The sequence below is a fragment of the Haliotis rubra genome, unplaced genomic scaffold, assembly GCF_003918875.1.
Source record: "Haliotis rubra isolate DU_JTF1 unplaced genomic scaffold, ASM391887v1 Scf433, whole genome shotgun sequence".
NCBI classification, from domain to species: domain Eukaryota; kingdom Metazoa; phylum Mollusca; class Gastropoda; order Lepetellida; family Haliotidae; genus Haliotis; species Haliotis rubra.
Genome location: NW_025767117.1, coordinates 513,974 through 530,547, shown reverse-complemented (window position 1 = coordinate 530,547; position 16,574 = coordinate 513,974). Strand labels below are relative to the sequence as shown.

The following is a 16,574-nucleotide window of genomic DNA, read 5'->3' as shown; positions in this document are numbered from 1 at the left end:
AATATTTTAATGATAGATTGTGAAATAACTTTTTTATTTTTAGGACAAACAGTCTGCAGAAACCTCACAGAGTGGGTATAATGTTTTGATTATGATCAGTGTTTCATTGAGTATTTTATGTTTATTAGTTTTCGAGTTAGATTGTAATTCATCGGTGCGCTTTTGAGCCAAACTGACTATAGTTGTAGCTGATGCAGCAACTGTACTAGCAGTAGCAGCAGCCGAAGTAGCCGAACGTAGTGTACACGCCTTCCCATGGTTCACCCATGGTACAGAACCCTATGCGCCCACGTCTACTTACCTCCCCAAGTTATGCCCCTTGACTTGTATTGTGAACGGTGATGCTCCATTGAAGTAGACGGTGTAGGACTTCTTTTTGATCACTAGGTAGTTGTTTCCCCAGACACCTGCATGACATTGCACATTGCTGTCATGCACATTGTTAACGATACACTTACACGACATGGAATACAGCTGTCATGCACATTGTTAACGGTACACCTACATGACATGGCACATTGCTGTCATGCACATTGTTAACGGTACACCTACATGACATGGCACAATGCTGTCATGCACATTGTTAACGGTACACCTACATGACATGGCACATTGCTGTCATGCACATTGTTAACGGTACACCTACATGACATGGCACATTGCTGTCATGCACGTTGTTAACGGTACACCTACATGAAATGGTACATTGCTGTCATGCACATTGTTAACGATACACCTACATGACATGGCACATTGCTGTCATGCACATTGTTAACGGTACACCTGCATGACATGGCACATTGTTTTCATGCACATTGTTAACGATACACTTACATCACATGGCACATTGTTGTCATGCATATTGTTAACGATACACTTACATGACATGGCACATTGCTGTCATGCATATTGTTAATGGTACACTTACATGACATGGCACATTGCTGTCATGCAAATTGTTAACCATACGTTTACATGACATGGCACATTGCTGCCATGCATATTGGTAATGGTACACTTACATCACATGGCACATTGCTGTCATGCATATTGGTAATGGTACATTTACATGACATGGCACATTGCTGTCATGCCTATTGGTAATGGTACATCAGAAAATCTCCACCTGAGACTCACATCCAAATATACGCGTTGATACAGATACAGAAATGATAGGAAACAAGAGAATGTATCAGAGCTTTAGCACTATGAATACGATGTTGTTTTGTTTTCAACAGGAAATAATTTACAATTATGTGAAATCGTTTCATGATTCCTGTCCTGGCTGTGAAAGGAAATGATTTAATTAAAGATGGCAGATACTACAGAAAAGAATTAAATTTCCTCTTCATGAAACATATCATCTATCAAGCGTGTTATATAAACAGATACAAACAGACACAAGTATAGGACGTTCCTAGATATATAGCAGTGTTTTATGCTAACGCAGACGTCCGTGTTATATTGACTATATAAGCAAGGTGTATATGTGATAAGTACCTTCCACTGAGAAAGGGTCATCTGGCCTGTCGTCACGTCGGAGGAACATGGGGAAGTTCTGGTGAAGAGTGTCGAGGGCCCCGTCTCCAGTGAACAACACCTACAACAGGTCAACTTCCCATACAGCGATTGTACATCAACTGTTAGTGCATGAGTTAGCAATCTTCCAATCGTAACATTGTGATCTGTATGGTCAGGGAAAACTAGTGGCGGATGGCATGTGCAAACAGGTCACACATTGTGACCACCCAATCCACAGTACAACAGGCTTTAACGACATGCGTGGAAAAATATATTCAAGGCCGGTCTATTTATCTGATATCATACGATCCCTTGACAATAGATTTGGCCTCATACAACCGTCGGAATCAGCATGGTCTTGGTGTATTTTGACCTCAACTTGATCGTTTATTTACTTTACCTTACATTTACTTTCAGCGTTTGAAATTTAGAAAATATACTCTTTTAGGCATTACTGATTTGTACTAATCTGTCGGATTAAAGGATATTACAAGTGACTACATCGCTCGACCTGGTAATCCGGCACAGGCAGATCATGGACAGGGAACAAGTAATGGCTTAGACGTCGAAGAAACAATGTGTTTGTAGAAGTGGTTAATTATCTATAGCATGATTAGTTATCCTGGTATACTTCCACTGACAATTCACATAAAACTATTTATTATTGTCAGTATAAAACCCTAATAGATGTAGAAAATACTTAAATTGTATTATTTGTATAAATTTGAGATCTGCCCTCTTCAGATGTGGAAATTTTAATTGAGCAATAGAGACTGGGAGACATGAAATTATTGCTTCTAATGAAAGATTGTGTTTATTTTGTAAATCAAAAGGTATCAATGTTGTTGAAGATGAGTGGCATATTTTGTACATCTGTGCATGTTTTTTCTGATGTTAGAGATAAATATACTGTGGTGAACAACTTTATAGATATTATGCAATCTGCCAATGTTAATGTGATTAAGAACGTTAGTGTATTTTTATATTATGTACAAATTAGAATTAAGAGCAGAGCAGTTTAATAGATTCTTGTGTACCATTCATGTGATGTGTGACCATGCATTTGTCTGGATTATGTGCCAGTGGCCTTTTACTGTCTGTGTTAATAATCTATGAGATGACAGAGTAATGATGTAATAATCAATTACCCGGGCGTAGTCATGAGGACACACAGCGAAGTTCGAGGACGGCCTATAGTCACACTGGTTGGTGGTGAGGAAACGTGTGTTCGGCACGAACTGGGTCCCTGCAGTTCCAGACACGCTGCCATCGGCGTCCAGGAAGTTGTTCTGTCGGTTGCCATCAATGTTGTCAAAAAATGGGTAGGATGGATCCCCATTCAGGGCCCAGCTGCCCTCGGTCTGTATAAAACATCATTATTCTAGATTCCGATATGACTGGAATACCACAGCATACTAGTATGTCAATCACAAATGCATTGTTATACTTTCCTTTAGTAATCGATGGGTTTGTAAAGAATACTTTTGTTTCAGGATTAAGAATTATTCAGAAAGAAATGAAGCTTAACAAGGCAACAGGAGGATAACACATGAGCAAAAACAATTGAAGTAACAGCAAAAACATGAACCTAATTACGAAAGAGTCACGATGCCGATGATTTGTGTTGATGAATTCATGCTGACGTTTTCTTCAAACTAATAACGATTTGTTTCTCTTACACCACAGATCTCTTTTGTGTTCGCACAGATGATTTTCTGTGCGCATCATACAGATTTCAAAATGATCCTTATGACAAACAACAAATATATACAATGAACTCAAGATGTCCATGCTTACTGAATAGGAATTAACAGCAAAAGAAAATATAATAATTCATAACAAACAAATCTGCTCATTTCTACAAGGTATGCAAGTATTGTGAAAGTAATCAGTGGAACACATTGGTCCCCCTGCACGTACCACGTCACAGAATCCAAACTTGACTCCCTTGACGCTGGAGCTCGCCCTAACGGGGTAGTGGCTGCTGCGCTTGACGCTGATGGCGCCGGCGTACCTGATGCTGCTCCCAGATACCTTTGTCACGTACTTATCGAAGAATGAGTTGGTGACATAGCCTGGACCCTGGTAGAACGTGACACCTTGGAGTGGTTCCACGCTGGAAACATGGGCACATGGGGGTGTAACAGTTTGCTTCTCATTGTACAGTTTGTCCTGTTCAGTAAAGATGTATTATTAGGCTGGTTGTAACTGCAAGATGGAGATATGTACCTAGCAACTACTGAGTAATGGTTCCTAGGATAAAGATGTTATTTGAATGTAATGTCTGTCATTCATTTATGTCATTTGTATCATCGTATTGCAGCAAATATAACAATTTTGATCCGTGGAGCATTTAACCACCATCTTTCAGTATTTTGGATGGAATCAGATTAGGCGAATGACGATTTGTCACTGAAAATTATAATTGAATTTTATTTTGTGTTTCTGTTTTAGTATACTCGTACAGTCTACAGTGGCGTCTATCCCTGCTGTGAAGTCCCCAATCAGCAGGGGTCCCGCTGTACTATGGCGAGTTGCAGAGATTCAGTGCCATGAAGGTGACTAAAATTATCAACACTGCTTGCAAATTCACCTACCAGCAGACCCAACCGAGGAAGCGTTCGCTCGTCGCGCCGAAGGCCCGGGTTCGATTCCTCACATGGCTACAATGTGTGAAGCCTATTTCTGGTGTCCCCCGCCGTGATATTGCTGGAATATTATTATAAGCGGCTTAAAACCCAACTCACTCCAGCCGAGCACCAACAATGGACTGTGTAGACTTTCCACCTTACCTTGATACGGCCACCGAGCGACCAAACGGTGCCACAGGCAGTCCCTTGTTGTCTGTCTCCCCTACAAACAATGAGTTGTTGATCTGTGTGTAGGTGTCGCTCTCCCCCCACGACATGGTCAGGCCGACCGGGGAGTCTGCAAGTCTGGAAGAAACAACTTGCCATGTTTCAACACTTGTTTGATTTGGTACTTGTTATTACCACGGCGAACATACTAAATTGAAGATTGGTTGATTGATTTTGATTGTTAAATCTGGTATGTATTTCTTTTAGTTATCAGTTACCGTGTCTGCCTACTGTATCAGGTATAGTATGACCAGAAATTATTGAGAATTTTAGGAATATGTTTAATTGGATTTCTAGTATAAACAACCTTGACCAGCTATCAAGTGCTTGGTTTCATTCAAGAGAGACAACTCCGTTAATCCTTTTCCATTAGTTTGTGAAGAGTTATCACCCTTTGTTCACTTGCTAGCAGACGACATTTTCAGTGATCCTCAGTATGGATGATTTAGAGAAGAGAAAGTTCATTTTAGAGTATTATAACAAGGACTTCAGATCAGCTAAAGTGATTTCAAGTAGAACAGGCATCACTTTGTCCACTGTTTATCGTGTCTTGAAAAATATTGCAAATGGATATGGCATTGAGCACCAGGGAGGCGCAGGTAGGCCCACAAAATTGACTGTCGGTGACAGGAGGCCGCTTGGAGTTTAGAAAACTTAAGGCTGGATATGATTGATAGAGGAACTGTGACTGTCTGTAAGGAGACAAATAGAACTGAGCTGCATGCAATGGGTTGGCAGAAAAGTCGAGGAATTCCATCACCGATCATGAAACCTGAACAAAAGGAGCGAAGGTTGAACTGGTGCTTACAGCATAGAAATTTTAACTGGGACAATGTGCTTTTCTCAGATGAAAGTCCTGTGTGGCTGTTTCCTAATACACTGAAATTATTCAACGTGTGGGGTGGCATATCTGTGTTTGGGGCAACGCCCCTCTGTGTATTTGAAGGGAATGTGAACAGTGAGCGGTACACAGATATTCTCGAGGGACATTTACTTCCATGTGCTCACGTGTTCTATGGAATTTTTTTGATTTTCCAGTAGGACAACGACCCAAAACATCGTTTAAAGCATTCACAGGCCTGGTTTCGACCCACAATATGACATTATTGGATTGGCCAAGCTACAGCCCTGACCTAAATCCAATAGAAAATGTTTGGGGACTTATGAAGGAAAGTGTCAATAAGAAAAATCTGACAAATATTGCTGAAATGAAAGAAGAGGTGGTCTGATATTGGGACAGCATGGACCACGACTTTCTAACTTCTTTGATCAGTAGTATGCCCCGCCGCATTGAAGCCTGCATTGCTGCCCATGGTGACTTGACAAGATACTAACTGTTCACCTGTCTTTGAATCTGGAGTTATGTTCTGCTAATATTCACATTTAATACGTGAGTAATGAGTGAAAAACATAAAAAAATTACAATCTTTAAATTCTCAATAATTTCTGGTTGTACTGTATGTACAGAATTTTCACTCAATTCCATACCATGTGCTGCACATATTCCTTTACTGAAATTTTACCTTTCCTTTAGTTAGCGTTCTACTTGATTGTTGTCATTTGATGGTTGTGTTTTTGTTTCCAGAAACACTGACAAGCAAAACCCCCTGTTCCAGTGGTAGGTAGTTGAAATATTGCTTTTGTCAGTCTAGCGCTGGCGACATCTTAGAAGGGCGCTGAGACAATGTCCGCTTTGAGATGTAAATATCTGGTCTTACGTTTATAAGTAGTATTTCTAATCTACACAACTAGTCCTGAGAATCAATATTCCTGGACCGTTAATTTATTCACAACGGGATCAAATATACATAATTAACATTACTCGGGGATGGTGGGCATTAGAACTCCATTCATTTGTAAAGTGGTTAGTATATAAGATTTCAAGTGTGTGTGCTCTGGGAAACCTTCTTGCCAATATATACACTGTAAACATATTCTAAAATTCATGCATTCGTAGAGTTCTAAGAAGATCAAAGAAGTCACATAGAAAATAATGCTATTGATCACCTACTACTAGGGAACTGTCATAGGTGTTTGGGAATTTATGAGGGAAAGTGTCAATATGAAAAATCTGACAAATATTGCTGAAATGAAAGAAGAGGTGGTCTGATATTGGGACAGCATGGACCACGATTTTCTAACATCTTTGATCAGTAGTATGCCCCGCCGCAATGAAGCCTGCATTGCTGCCCATGGTGACTTGACAAAATACTTACTGTTCACCTGTCTTTGAATCTGGAGTTATGTTCTGCTAATATTCACATTTAATACGTGAGTAATGAGTGAAATTTAAAAAAAAAATTACAATCTTAAATTCTCAATAATTTCTGGTTGTACTGTATATATGGGGCTGATGTAAGACCAGGTGAGAAGCATTCAGTTAGTAAGTAAGTTACATAATACTATATGTTCCTGTAGTTTATTATTCCGTTGGCCCATTTGGTTTCTTTTAACTTTGCAGAGCTAAACTGACATTTAATGTACTTCGTGATCATTAAGCAACTTCGTGATCATTAAGTAATTCAGCCGCCTAGGCGCCGCGATTCATTGCAAGGCGTTTCGTGCTTTATGAGTTCCAGAAAACTCTAATTGCAAATATTGCCGATGTGACGTTAAATATTAACTCACTCACTGATTGCAAAATTCCTCATCAATTGTGTGGGTTTTCAGAACCGTATCCGTGCTCTTGGGTTTTACCGAAGTGGTAACTATATAACTATATAATGCTGAAAGTGCCGTACAACTTGAACACTCGCGACACCACTGGAACACAAGTGAGTGAGTGAGTTTAATTTTACGCCGCACACAGCAATATTCCAGCTATATGGCGGCGGTCTGTAAATAATCGAGTCTGGACCAGACAATCCAGTGATCAACACCATGAGCATCGATCTGCGCAATTGGGAACCGATGGCAAGTCAGCGAGCCTGACCACCCGATCCCGTTATTCACCTCTTACGACAAGCATAGTCGCCTTTTGTGGCAAGCATGGGTTGCTGAAGACCTATTCTACCCCGGTTCTTCACGGGTTACCTGCTCACAAGTCATACAGCTATGTTGTAAAGGGTGGTGTACATTGATCCCCAATACAGGTTTACTTACGTGAAACTCTCCATGATGGTGGTGCCCCCCTTCGTCCACACATTCAACTCTCTGTTTTTGTAGCCTGTGAAGCTGACAAAGAAAGGAGAGCGGACGGGATGAATAGTATATAAGTAGCAAATCCAACAACTGACAGATGTACTCTATCGTGGAGGGGCACATCAGAAGTCTCATGTAGATGTTCACTTACTACCTACATGGTTTTATCTTTCTTTCTACACTTGATGCGAATCATTATTATGTACAAGTATGTCGAACTACGTACAGGAACATCACTTATGTCCTGAGTACATAACATAGTACCATGGACTCCAAAGTGGAAGCTTGGCTTCACACCGCAGTTTGTATCAGTCCTAGCACAGCTGATACTACATAGGGATTATTACAGGAGCACGTGTGTCATACGACTTATACGAAACGAGTGTAAAAAAGTTTTGTATTGCTCGAGCGAACAGACGACGAAAGACAGAAATATCATCAAAAATCATTCTTCTTTAGTTTTCAATGAAAAATGTTCATGGCAGATTTGACAGCAGAAGATGTCATAGCATTGTGACGTCATCAAGTTCATGACGTCATAGCATTGTTAGGGCATTGTACAAAATCTACTGTCAAAACGATATCTCCCAGGAGATATTATACAATTATAGACTCTTGTAGAGGTCGATATCGGTTTTTATTGACTTGAGTAAAACAATATCGACCGAGCTTGCGAGGTCGATATTGTTTTTCTCAGGTCAATAAAAACCGATATCGACCTCTACAAGAGTCTATAATTGTTTTATTATATAATGAAAGAGAAACGGGTTTTAACATAAACTTTTAATGCACACACTGTGCCATCTATCCGAGTGATCTGATTGGCTGAAAAGCGGGGGAAGCCCCTTCGTACGGGATTCCTTGTCTATTTTTAGTAACCCAAGTCAATATCGTAATTTATCAGAAAACTCAAGTCAATATCGTGTTTTGTAGTCAATCATGTGACGGTCTTTTGACCAATCGTGGTACAGGAAAAATACTACCTATATAATAACATCTGATCTCACACAAGCAATATCTCCTTTGGAACACAGTTTTTGATGATAAATGATATATATGACACTGGTTATGTTTCACCATATGGATAATAAATGGTATTCTTATAACAACTCCGGGATCATGTGCTGAAGATGATTGTATAGTTCAGCGATGTAAAACGAGTTTGGGATCAATCTGCCAATAACATACATTCATAAACGTTTGAATATGTCTTGAGTTACCTGTACAGGTGAGACTTGTCTAACGCAGCGTCCGGATCACCAGGGGGGTCCCGAGGAGAGTGGGATACCCGTGCTGAGACGACGCCATTCTCTGGGACAAAGCCGTCGGTGAAGACTTCGCCGATAGATATCTCGTCATCCATGTTGAACCCTGCCTACAGATCAAAATACTTCATAACAACCATTCCTGGTACTACAATATGATTGCAGTGTAAGACAGGAATGTGACATCATCCATTAAATTTTAATCCGTACCCGATTACTTAGTACAGGACCCGTGAAGATCCGGGTTAGAGTTGATCTTCAGTAACCCATGCTTGTCGTAAGATGCGACCAACGGCATTGGGTGATCAGGGTCCTTATTCTCGAAACGTTCGTAGCCCTAAGAATTCTTAACTTTGATCGTAGCCAATGTGTTAAGAATCGGCTTAAGAGGTTCGTAGGGCTACGAACGTTTCGAGAATAGCTAGCCAGGCTCGCTGACCCGGTTGACACATGTCATCGTATCCCAATTGCGTAGATCAATGCTCTTGCTGTTGATCACTGGATTGTCTGGTTCAGACTCGACTATTTACAGACCGCCGCCATATAGCTAGAATATTGCTGAGTAAAACTAAAACTCACTCACTCACTCACTTAGTACAGATTCTCGTAATTTAAGCGTGATAGAGATGTGTTATAGATGTGATAGAGATGCGATAAGAAATATGATATAATGTGATATAGATGCCCAGACCAACATTAATGTTATCCTGAAAGTTTGAATTGTTCGTCAAGCCGACACATTCATACTACTTGACGTCGGAAATCCATTAAAACAACAAACATTCTCTGCGTCTCGATATTCATACGCGATCTTAGCATGATGTTAACATGACTTAGTAGTAGAGCTGAGGTTGTTTTGTGGACATGGAGTAACTAAGGGGAACGTCGAGCCTACCAGGGCATTAGAGTGAGCCGTGTTGTTTCTGAATTCCTTGATCTTTGTCTGCATGGCATGGAACTCTGGCACCAACCCCCTCTCCAGCTGGCGTTGTCGGGAGGGGCCGAGGGGGAAACGAGACGCAAGGATCCAGAATCCCGTATGCTGAGAAAATACCAGTATAACTCAGATAACTGTGTTTATGCCAAATTCATCTGAGTTCATCTGAAGAAAATCATGTCTGACCCTACTAACGTGTCATTCGTAATGTAAGATCCAAGTTCACCATTACATCATAGATTTATAAAGGATAACAATATGAAAAATAGATATGGTTTCATTGAGAAGTTTTAAGGTCCTCAGTTATTTAACATGGAATGTAAAAAGCCCTCTTTATATTTCGTTTCCCATCCTGGACATTGCAGGATTTTCGTCCTTACAATACAAGGTTTTCCGGGATGGACACGGTGATGGTATACTTACATCTGAGCCGGCGGCCACGTTGTTGATGAAGGTGTTGTTGGGGTGCGTGATCCAGTAGGAGGAGAGGGCGCTGGGGGGAGTATAGATGACGTTAGAAGAGCGTTCTATTGACGCGTTTCTGTACAACACTCAAATGTTGGGGCTCCAACACTACTATACTAATGATATGTGGTCCTGCATTGCAAGATTGCAACACAGATATCAGTCAGTGGTTTCGGGCATGGGTCCGCTCCTTACGTATAGACCCGATTACATATTATGTGCACTTGGTAAAGGCCCTGCTTTATATGTCACATAACGTTCACCTGGTTACGTGTGTGAAGTTACCTGGACCTTGTCTAAACGTCATATCACGAGGACTTGGTCTGAGCCAGGTGATTTATGTCATGTCAAGTGGATAATGTCTAAACGTAACTATTCTTGGCATGTCACCTTGACCTGGTCTACACGTAGTTAAGTGTGTCATATCACGTGGACCTTGTCGAAACGTAGTTATTTGTATCATATCACGTGGACCTGGTCTAAGCCTGGTGATAAGTGTCATGTTGCGTGGACCTGGTCTAAGTCTAGTTATAAGTGTCGTGTTGCGTGGACCTGGTCTAAGCCTGGTTATAAGTGTCATGTTGCGTGGACCTGGTCTAAGCCTGGTGATAAGTGTCATGTTGCGTGGACCTGGTCTAAGCCTGGTGATAAGTGTCATGTTGCGTGGACCTGGTCTAAGGCTAGTTATAAGTGTTGTGTTGCGTGGACCTGGTCTAAGTCTGGTTATAAGTGTCGTGTTGCGTGGACCTGGTCTAAGCCTAGTTATAAGTGTCGTGTTGCGTGGACCTGGTCTAAGCCTAGTTATAAGTGTCGTGTTGCGTGGACCTGGTCTAAGCCTGGTTATAAGTGTCGTGTTGCGTGGACCTGGTCTAAGCCTAGTTATAAGTGTCGGGTGTTGGCGTGGACCTGGTCTAAGCCTAGTTATAAGTGTCGTATTGCGTAGACCTGGTCTAAGTCTGGTTATAAGTGTCGTGTTGCGTGGACCTGGTCTAAGCCTGGTTATAAGTGTCGTGTTGCGTGGACCTGGTCTAAGCCTAGTTATAAGTGTCATGTTGCGTGGACCTGGTCTAAGCCTGGTTATAAGTGTCGTGGTTGGCGTGGACCTGGTCTAAGCCTAGTTATAAGTGTCGTGTTAAGCGTCGACCTGGTTTAAGTCTGGTTATAAGTGTCGTGGTTTGCGTGGACCTGGTCTAAGCCTAGTTATAAGTGTCGTGTTGCGTGGACCTGGTCTAAGCCTAGTTATAAGTGTTGTGTTGCGTAGACCTGGTCTAAGTCTGGTTATAAGTGTCGTGGTGTTGCGTGGACCTGGTCTAAGCCTGGTTATAAGTGTCGTGGTTATGCTGCGGACCTGGTCTAAGCCTAGTTATAAGTGTCGTATTGCGTGGACCTGGTCTAAGCCTGGTTATAAGTGTCGTGTTCGCGTGGACCTGGTCTAAGCCTAGTTATAAGTGTCGTAGTGTTGCGTCGACCTGGTCTAAGTCTGGTTATAAGTGTCGGTGTTGCGTGGACCTGGTCTAAGCCTAGTTATAAGTGTGGTGTTGCGTGGACCTGGTCTAAGCCTAGTTATAAGTGTTGTGTTGCGTGGACCTGGTCTAAGCCTAGTTATGTCGTGTTGTGGACCTGGTCTAAGGCTAGTTATAAGTGTCGTGTGTTGCGTGGACCTGGTCTAAGGGTTATAAGGGTAATGGGTGTTAGCGTGGACCTGGCTCCAAGTTATAAGTGTCGTGTTGGCGTGGACCTGGTCTAAGGCCGGTGTTAGCAGGTTATAAGAATAGTTAATGGCTGTTGCGGACCTGGTCTAAGCCTAGTTATAAGTGTCATGTTTTAGCGTGGACCTGGTCTAAGTAGTTATAAGTGTCGTGTTGCGTGGACCTGGTCTAAGTCTAGTTATAAGTGTCGTGTTGCGTGGACCTGGTCTAAGGCTAGTTATAAGTGTCGTGTTGCGTGGACCTGGTCTAAGCCTAGTTATAAGTGTCGTGTTGCGTGGACCTGGTCTAAGGTCGTGGTTAGTGGACCTGGTCCATAAGTCTAGTTATAAATGTCGTGGTGTTGCGTGGACCTGGTCTAAGTCTGGTTATAAGTGTCGTGTGTTGCGTGGACCTGGTCTAAGCCTGGTTATAAGTGTCGTGTTGCGTGGACCTGGTCTAAGCCTAGTTATAAGTGTCGTGTTGCGTGGACCTGGTCTAAGCCTAGTTATAAGTGTCGTGTTGCGTGGACCTGGTCTAAGCCTGGTTATAAGTGTCGTGTTGCGTGGACCTGGTCTAAGCCTAGTTATAAGTGTCGTGTTGCGTGGACCTGGTCTAAGCCTGGTTATAAGTGTCGTGTTGCGTGGACTGGTCTAAGCCTCTGGTCTGGTCTAAAGTTATAAGTGTCGTGGTTATGCGGACCTGGTCTAAGCCTAGTTATAAGTGTCGTGTTGCGTGGACCTGGTCTAAGCCTAGTTATAAGTGTTGTGTTGCGTGGACCTGGTCTAAGCCTAGTTATAAGTGTCGTGTTGCGTGGACCTGGTCTAAGGCTAGTTATAAGTGTCGTGTTGCGTGGACCTGGTCTAAGTCTGGTTATAAGTGTCGTGTTGCGTCGACCTGGTCTAAGGCTAGTTATAAGTGTCGTGTTGCGTGGACCTGGTCTAAGGCTAGTTATAAGTGTTGTGTTGCGTGGACCTGGTCTAAGCCTAGTTATAAGTTAATAGGTGTTGCATGGACCTGGTCTAAGGCTAGTTATAAGTGTCATGTTGCGTGGACCTGGTCTAAGGCTAGTTATAAGTGTCGTGTTGCGTGGACCTGGTCTAAGTCTGGTTATAAGTGTCGTGTTGCGTGGACCTGGTCTAAGGCTAGTTATAAGTGTTGTGTTGCGTGGACCTGGTCTAAGCCTAGTTATAAGTGTCGTGTTGCATGGACCTGGTCTAAGGCTAGTTATAAGTGTCGTGTTGCGTGGACCTGGTCTAAGCCTAGTTATAAGTGTCGTGTTGCGTGGACCTGGTCTAAGTCTGGTTATAAGTGTCGTGTTGCGTGGACCTGGTCTAAGTCTGGTTATAAGTGTCGTGTTGCGTGGACCTGGTCTAAGTCTGGCTATAAGTGTCGTGTTGCGTGGACCTGGTCTAAGCCTAGTTATAAGTGTCGTGTTGCGTGGACCTGGTCTAAGCCTAGTTATAAGTGTCGTGTTGCGTGGACCTGGTCTAAGTCTGGTTATAAGTGTCGTATTGCGTGGACCTGGTCTAAGCCTAGTTATAAGTGTCGTGTTGTGTGGACCTGGTCTAAGCCTGGTTATAAGTGTTGTGTTGCGTGGATTTGGTCTAAGCCTAGTTATAAGTGTCGTGTTGCGTGGACCTGGTCTAAGTCTGGTTATAAGTGTCGTGTTGCGTGGACCTGGTCTAAGCCTAGTTATAAGTGTCGTGTTGCGTGGACCTGGTCTAAGTCTGGTTATAAGTGTCGTGTTGCGTGGACCTGGTCTAAGCCTAGTTATAAGTGTCGTGTTGCGTGGACCTGGTCTAAGTCTGGTGATAAGTGTCGTGTTGCGTGGACCTGGTCTAAGTCTGGTTATAAGTGTCGTGTTGCGTGGACCTGGTCTAAGTCTGGTTATAAGTGTCGTGTTGCGTGGACCTGGTCTAAGTCTGGTGATAAGTGTCGTGTTGCGTGGACCTGGTCTAAGTCTTATTATGGCATATCAAGAAGAACAACATATTTACTCGCAAAAAGGTCTCATTGTAGAATTGCACCATTCCTTCTTCATGTCGGACAGGATATGGGTGCCGTGCATGGTGCCGATACAAAGGTTGCTGTCGAAGATGTTCCTCTGCTCTGCGCTGTCCTCCAGGAAGAAGCCGTGACCGTGGTGCAGATAGCACACATTGTGAGACACCTGGTGTCAAGACGTAAAGAGATAACGATCTGTGGGACACCGTGTATTAAGACAACGTAGATAACACTTGCCGTGAGACGTTCAGTGTAGTGAAAATGTAAACACATTGTGATACACCCGGTGTAAAGAATAGACCAGGAATAACACAAGAATGCCATTCCTCACACAAGTAAAGCGCTCTGAACATAGAGTGCAGTATGTGTCTTCCTGTATCTTAGCAGCAGACGGGTGATTGTACTGACCTCCGCTCCGTCTGTGCCGTGTATGGTGACGCATCTAGCGAGACAGTGGTGCAGGGAGTTGTGCTGGAAACCGTTGCCGTCGGCGTTGTCGCACATGTGGAAATGGAGTGGGTAAGAACCTAACACAGACAACGTTTCTATTACATTTGGTCCAATTAAACAATTTTATAAACAGCGTTATTTAAATTCGGCCGGTTATTGTCTTTCTATACGAATATGGATATGTGGGTATGTATCTGGTATACAAGATTCACTTCCGTACCAGGAAACCGTTGTTGTCCCATGTGAAATAACTCCACGCCTTGGATATGGGCAGCTGCAAAATCTCTCACAATCTGGAACAATATGTACACATGTAAAGATAATTATGTATCGCTAAATAAGTCCTAAAATTTACAGAAAGCGAATGGGGTTATTGGACAAATGCATATTCTCCGCACAAATAGAAATACACTTCCAAAGCTTCCTGGAGCTTTCATAAAATAACCCATAGGTTATTAGGAACCTAGTAGGAAATTAGGTAAATGTGGAACTACGCCACACATTTTTAAACGTAAATAATTCTTGAAATGTAGTCACAGTAGGTACCTAAACTACCCACCTTGATATGGCCTCCAAAAGTGTCATATCCAAAGAGGTCACAGAGGTACTGATCTTCCGGCTCGTTGATACTGCAGCCCTCTTCTGGTATCACGCCCTCTATGACAATGTTCCGACTCAGCAATCCCACTTCCGCCCTCTCGTCAACACCAAGAGTTACCTCCCCATAGTGAGTGTATTGCAGAGGTTCTGGAAGAACATAATTTTGCCATGAATAACAATGTCAATAGTTCATTGTAAACTCATAACTCGCAGAACGTTGTCCCGAACGCATCGTTTCCCCATACGATGGTGACACGTGACCTATTATATCAGCCGGAAGTTGTTTGACAGGGTTAAGGTATATTCGGCCATCGAAACAGAGTTTTGGCAACTGTCAAAAGGTCTGTGGCCGGGACGGAGGTTTGGCCACTGATGTGGCAGTACAATGCCAAGTAAATACACGAAGAGTTATGGGGTCTGTGCTGTGCTGACAGTTGTGCAGATTTCCTATACGGGCAGTTAGAGGCGGGGAGATTGTTGGGGCTTATCTTCTGGGTTATTGTCCGCCTTAAGTAGTTAAGTGTACCACATCCAAATTTATAAACTTTATGTGACCTTCAACTGTAATGAGTATTAGCACCATACCTAACTGTACCTGATACCAGTGGGAAACGTTGTACTCTGTAATATTCCTTTAATGCGACTATGTCTTTGAACGTAAAGGATGTTGCTATTTATCTTGTTGTCCAGTCTTGAGAACATACGTAGTCTTGTTCGCATGATAGACGAGGTCTGGATGATAAATACCCCAATACATTCTCGTAATAAGTGATTTTTACATACCCGTGAAACAGATCTCGTTGACGGCACAGGAAGGACAACTCTTGATGGTCATTTCTTCAGCCTGTCTCCAGTCGAAATCGGTGGAAGCTATCACGACTTTGTCTCCTGCAAAACAAATTTGTTTTAAAAGAAATCGGAACAAAATATACCATGATTCAAAATGTACAAAACACATCAGGAAATATTTAGGTAAGGATCAGCCCAATTCTACTTCAAAGGAGTTGTCAATTACGGAAAATCGTTCTCAAACACTGAATTTCTTTCTTTCAAATGGCTGCAGCTTCTGCTAGTTTAGTCATGGACGTTCCTAAACTATGTCGACCAAGCAGTATGTTTCTTTACAACAGGTAGTTCAGAATGTCTCTCTGATTATTGCTGGTTCAGTCTCACATTCACACAGCCCACCTGGTCTCCACATCGATACGTCCGTGTTGACAGTGATACAGGGAACCTGTGCTTCTTGAGGCAGGGACATGAAGTTGACACCTTTCGCCATTGCTGGGTCTATAAAGACTTTGCTGATGACCCTGAACTGGTAGCCGTTATCGTCTAGAGACAGATACCCAGTCTCTCTGTATCCGCCGGTACTTGGGTTGGAGACGCGTTTCTCCCGTGTTGTACTAGCATCACCTGCAAATACTCCAACAATTAAGCCATGTTTTCTGTTTTAGCCAACATGAGTGTTAATCATTTGCGGGTACATGTTTGCTGCTTCAATGCACCAGTCACCAATATTGCACTGATATATCAATAAGCTAAATCAGGTCAAACCAGACATTGGCGGCATGCTTGACATCACACATCATCACTTATCAGTTTTACAGAGACTGACTAGCCGATGCCTGTTCGACCCGCTTTTAAT

At 42.5% G+C, this 16,574-nt stretch overlaps 1 protein-coding gene across 1 annotated transcript in view; it reads right to left on the bottom strand.

The window, feature by feature from the left end:
* The window catches only part of LOC124289118 (cell migration-inducing and hyaluronan-binding protein-like), a 38,371-nt gene extending 22,036 nt beyond the window's left edge, over positions 1 to 16,335 (bottom strand). The window contains exons 1-15 of the mRNA XM_046725716.1: positions 16,118 to 16,335; positions 15,713 to 15,817; positions 14,889 to 15,076; positions 14,550 to 14,622; positions 14,288 to 14,406; positions 13,873 to 14,045; positions 10,146 to 10,215; positions 9,681 to 9,827; positions 8,741 to 8,895; positions 7,482 to 7,553; positions 4,314 to 4,457; positions 3,442 to 3,637; positions 2,670 to 2,882; positions 1,501 to 1,600; positions 302 to 407 (exon numbers count right to left, since the gene is read on the bottom strand). Of these exons, the coding sequence (XP_046581672.1) occupies positions 302 to 407; positions 1,501 to 1,600; positions 2,670 to 2,882; positions 3,442 to 3,637; positions 4,314 to 4,457; positions 7,482 to 7,553; positions 8,741 to 8,895; positions 9,681 to 9,827; positions 10,146 to 10,215; positions 13,873 to 14,045; positions 14,288 to 14,406; positions 14,550 to 14,622; positions 14,889 to 15,076; positions 15,713 to 15,817; positions 16,118 to 16,208 (1,952 nt within the window). The 5' untranslated portion in view covers positions 16,209 to 16,335. The remainder of the gene's footprint in view (positions 1 to 301; positions 408 to 1,500; positions 1,601 to 2,669; positions 2,883 to 3,441; positions 3,638 to 4,313; positions 4,458 to 7,481; positions 7,554 to 8,740; positions 8,896 to 9,680; positions 9,828 to 10,145; positions 10,216 to 13,872; positions 14,046 to 14,287; positions 14,407 to 14,549; positions 14,623 to 14,888; positions 15,077 to 15,712; positions 15,818 to 16,117) is intronic.
* Positions 16,336 to 16,574: the final 239 nt, after the last annotated feature.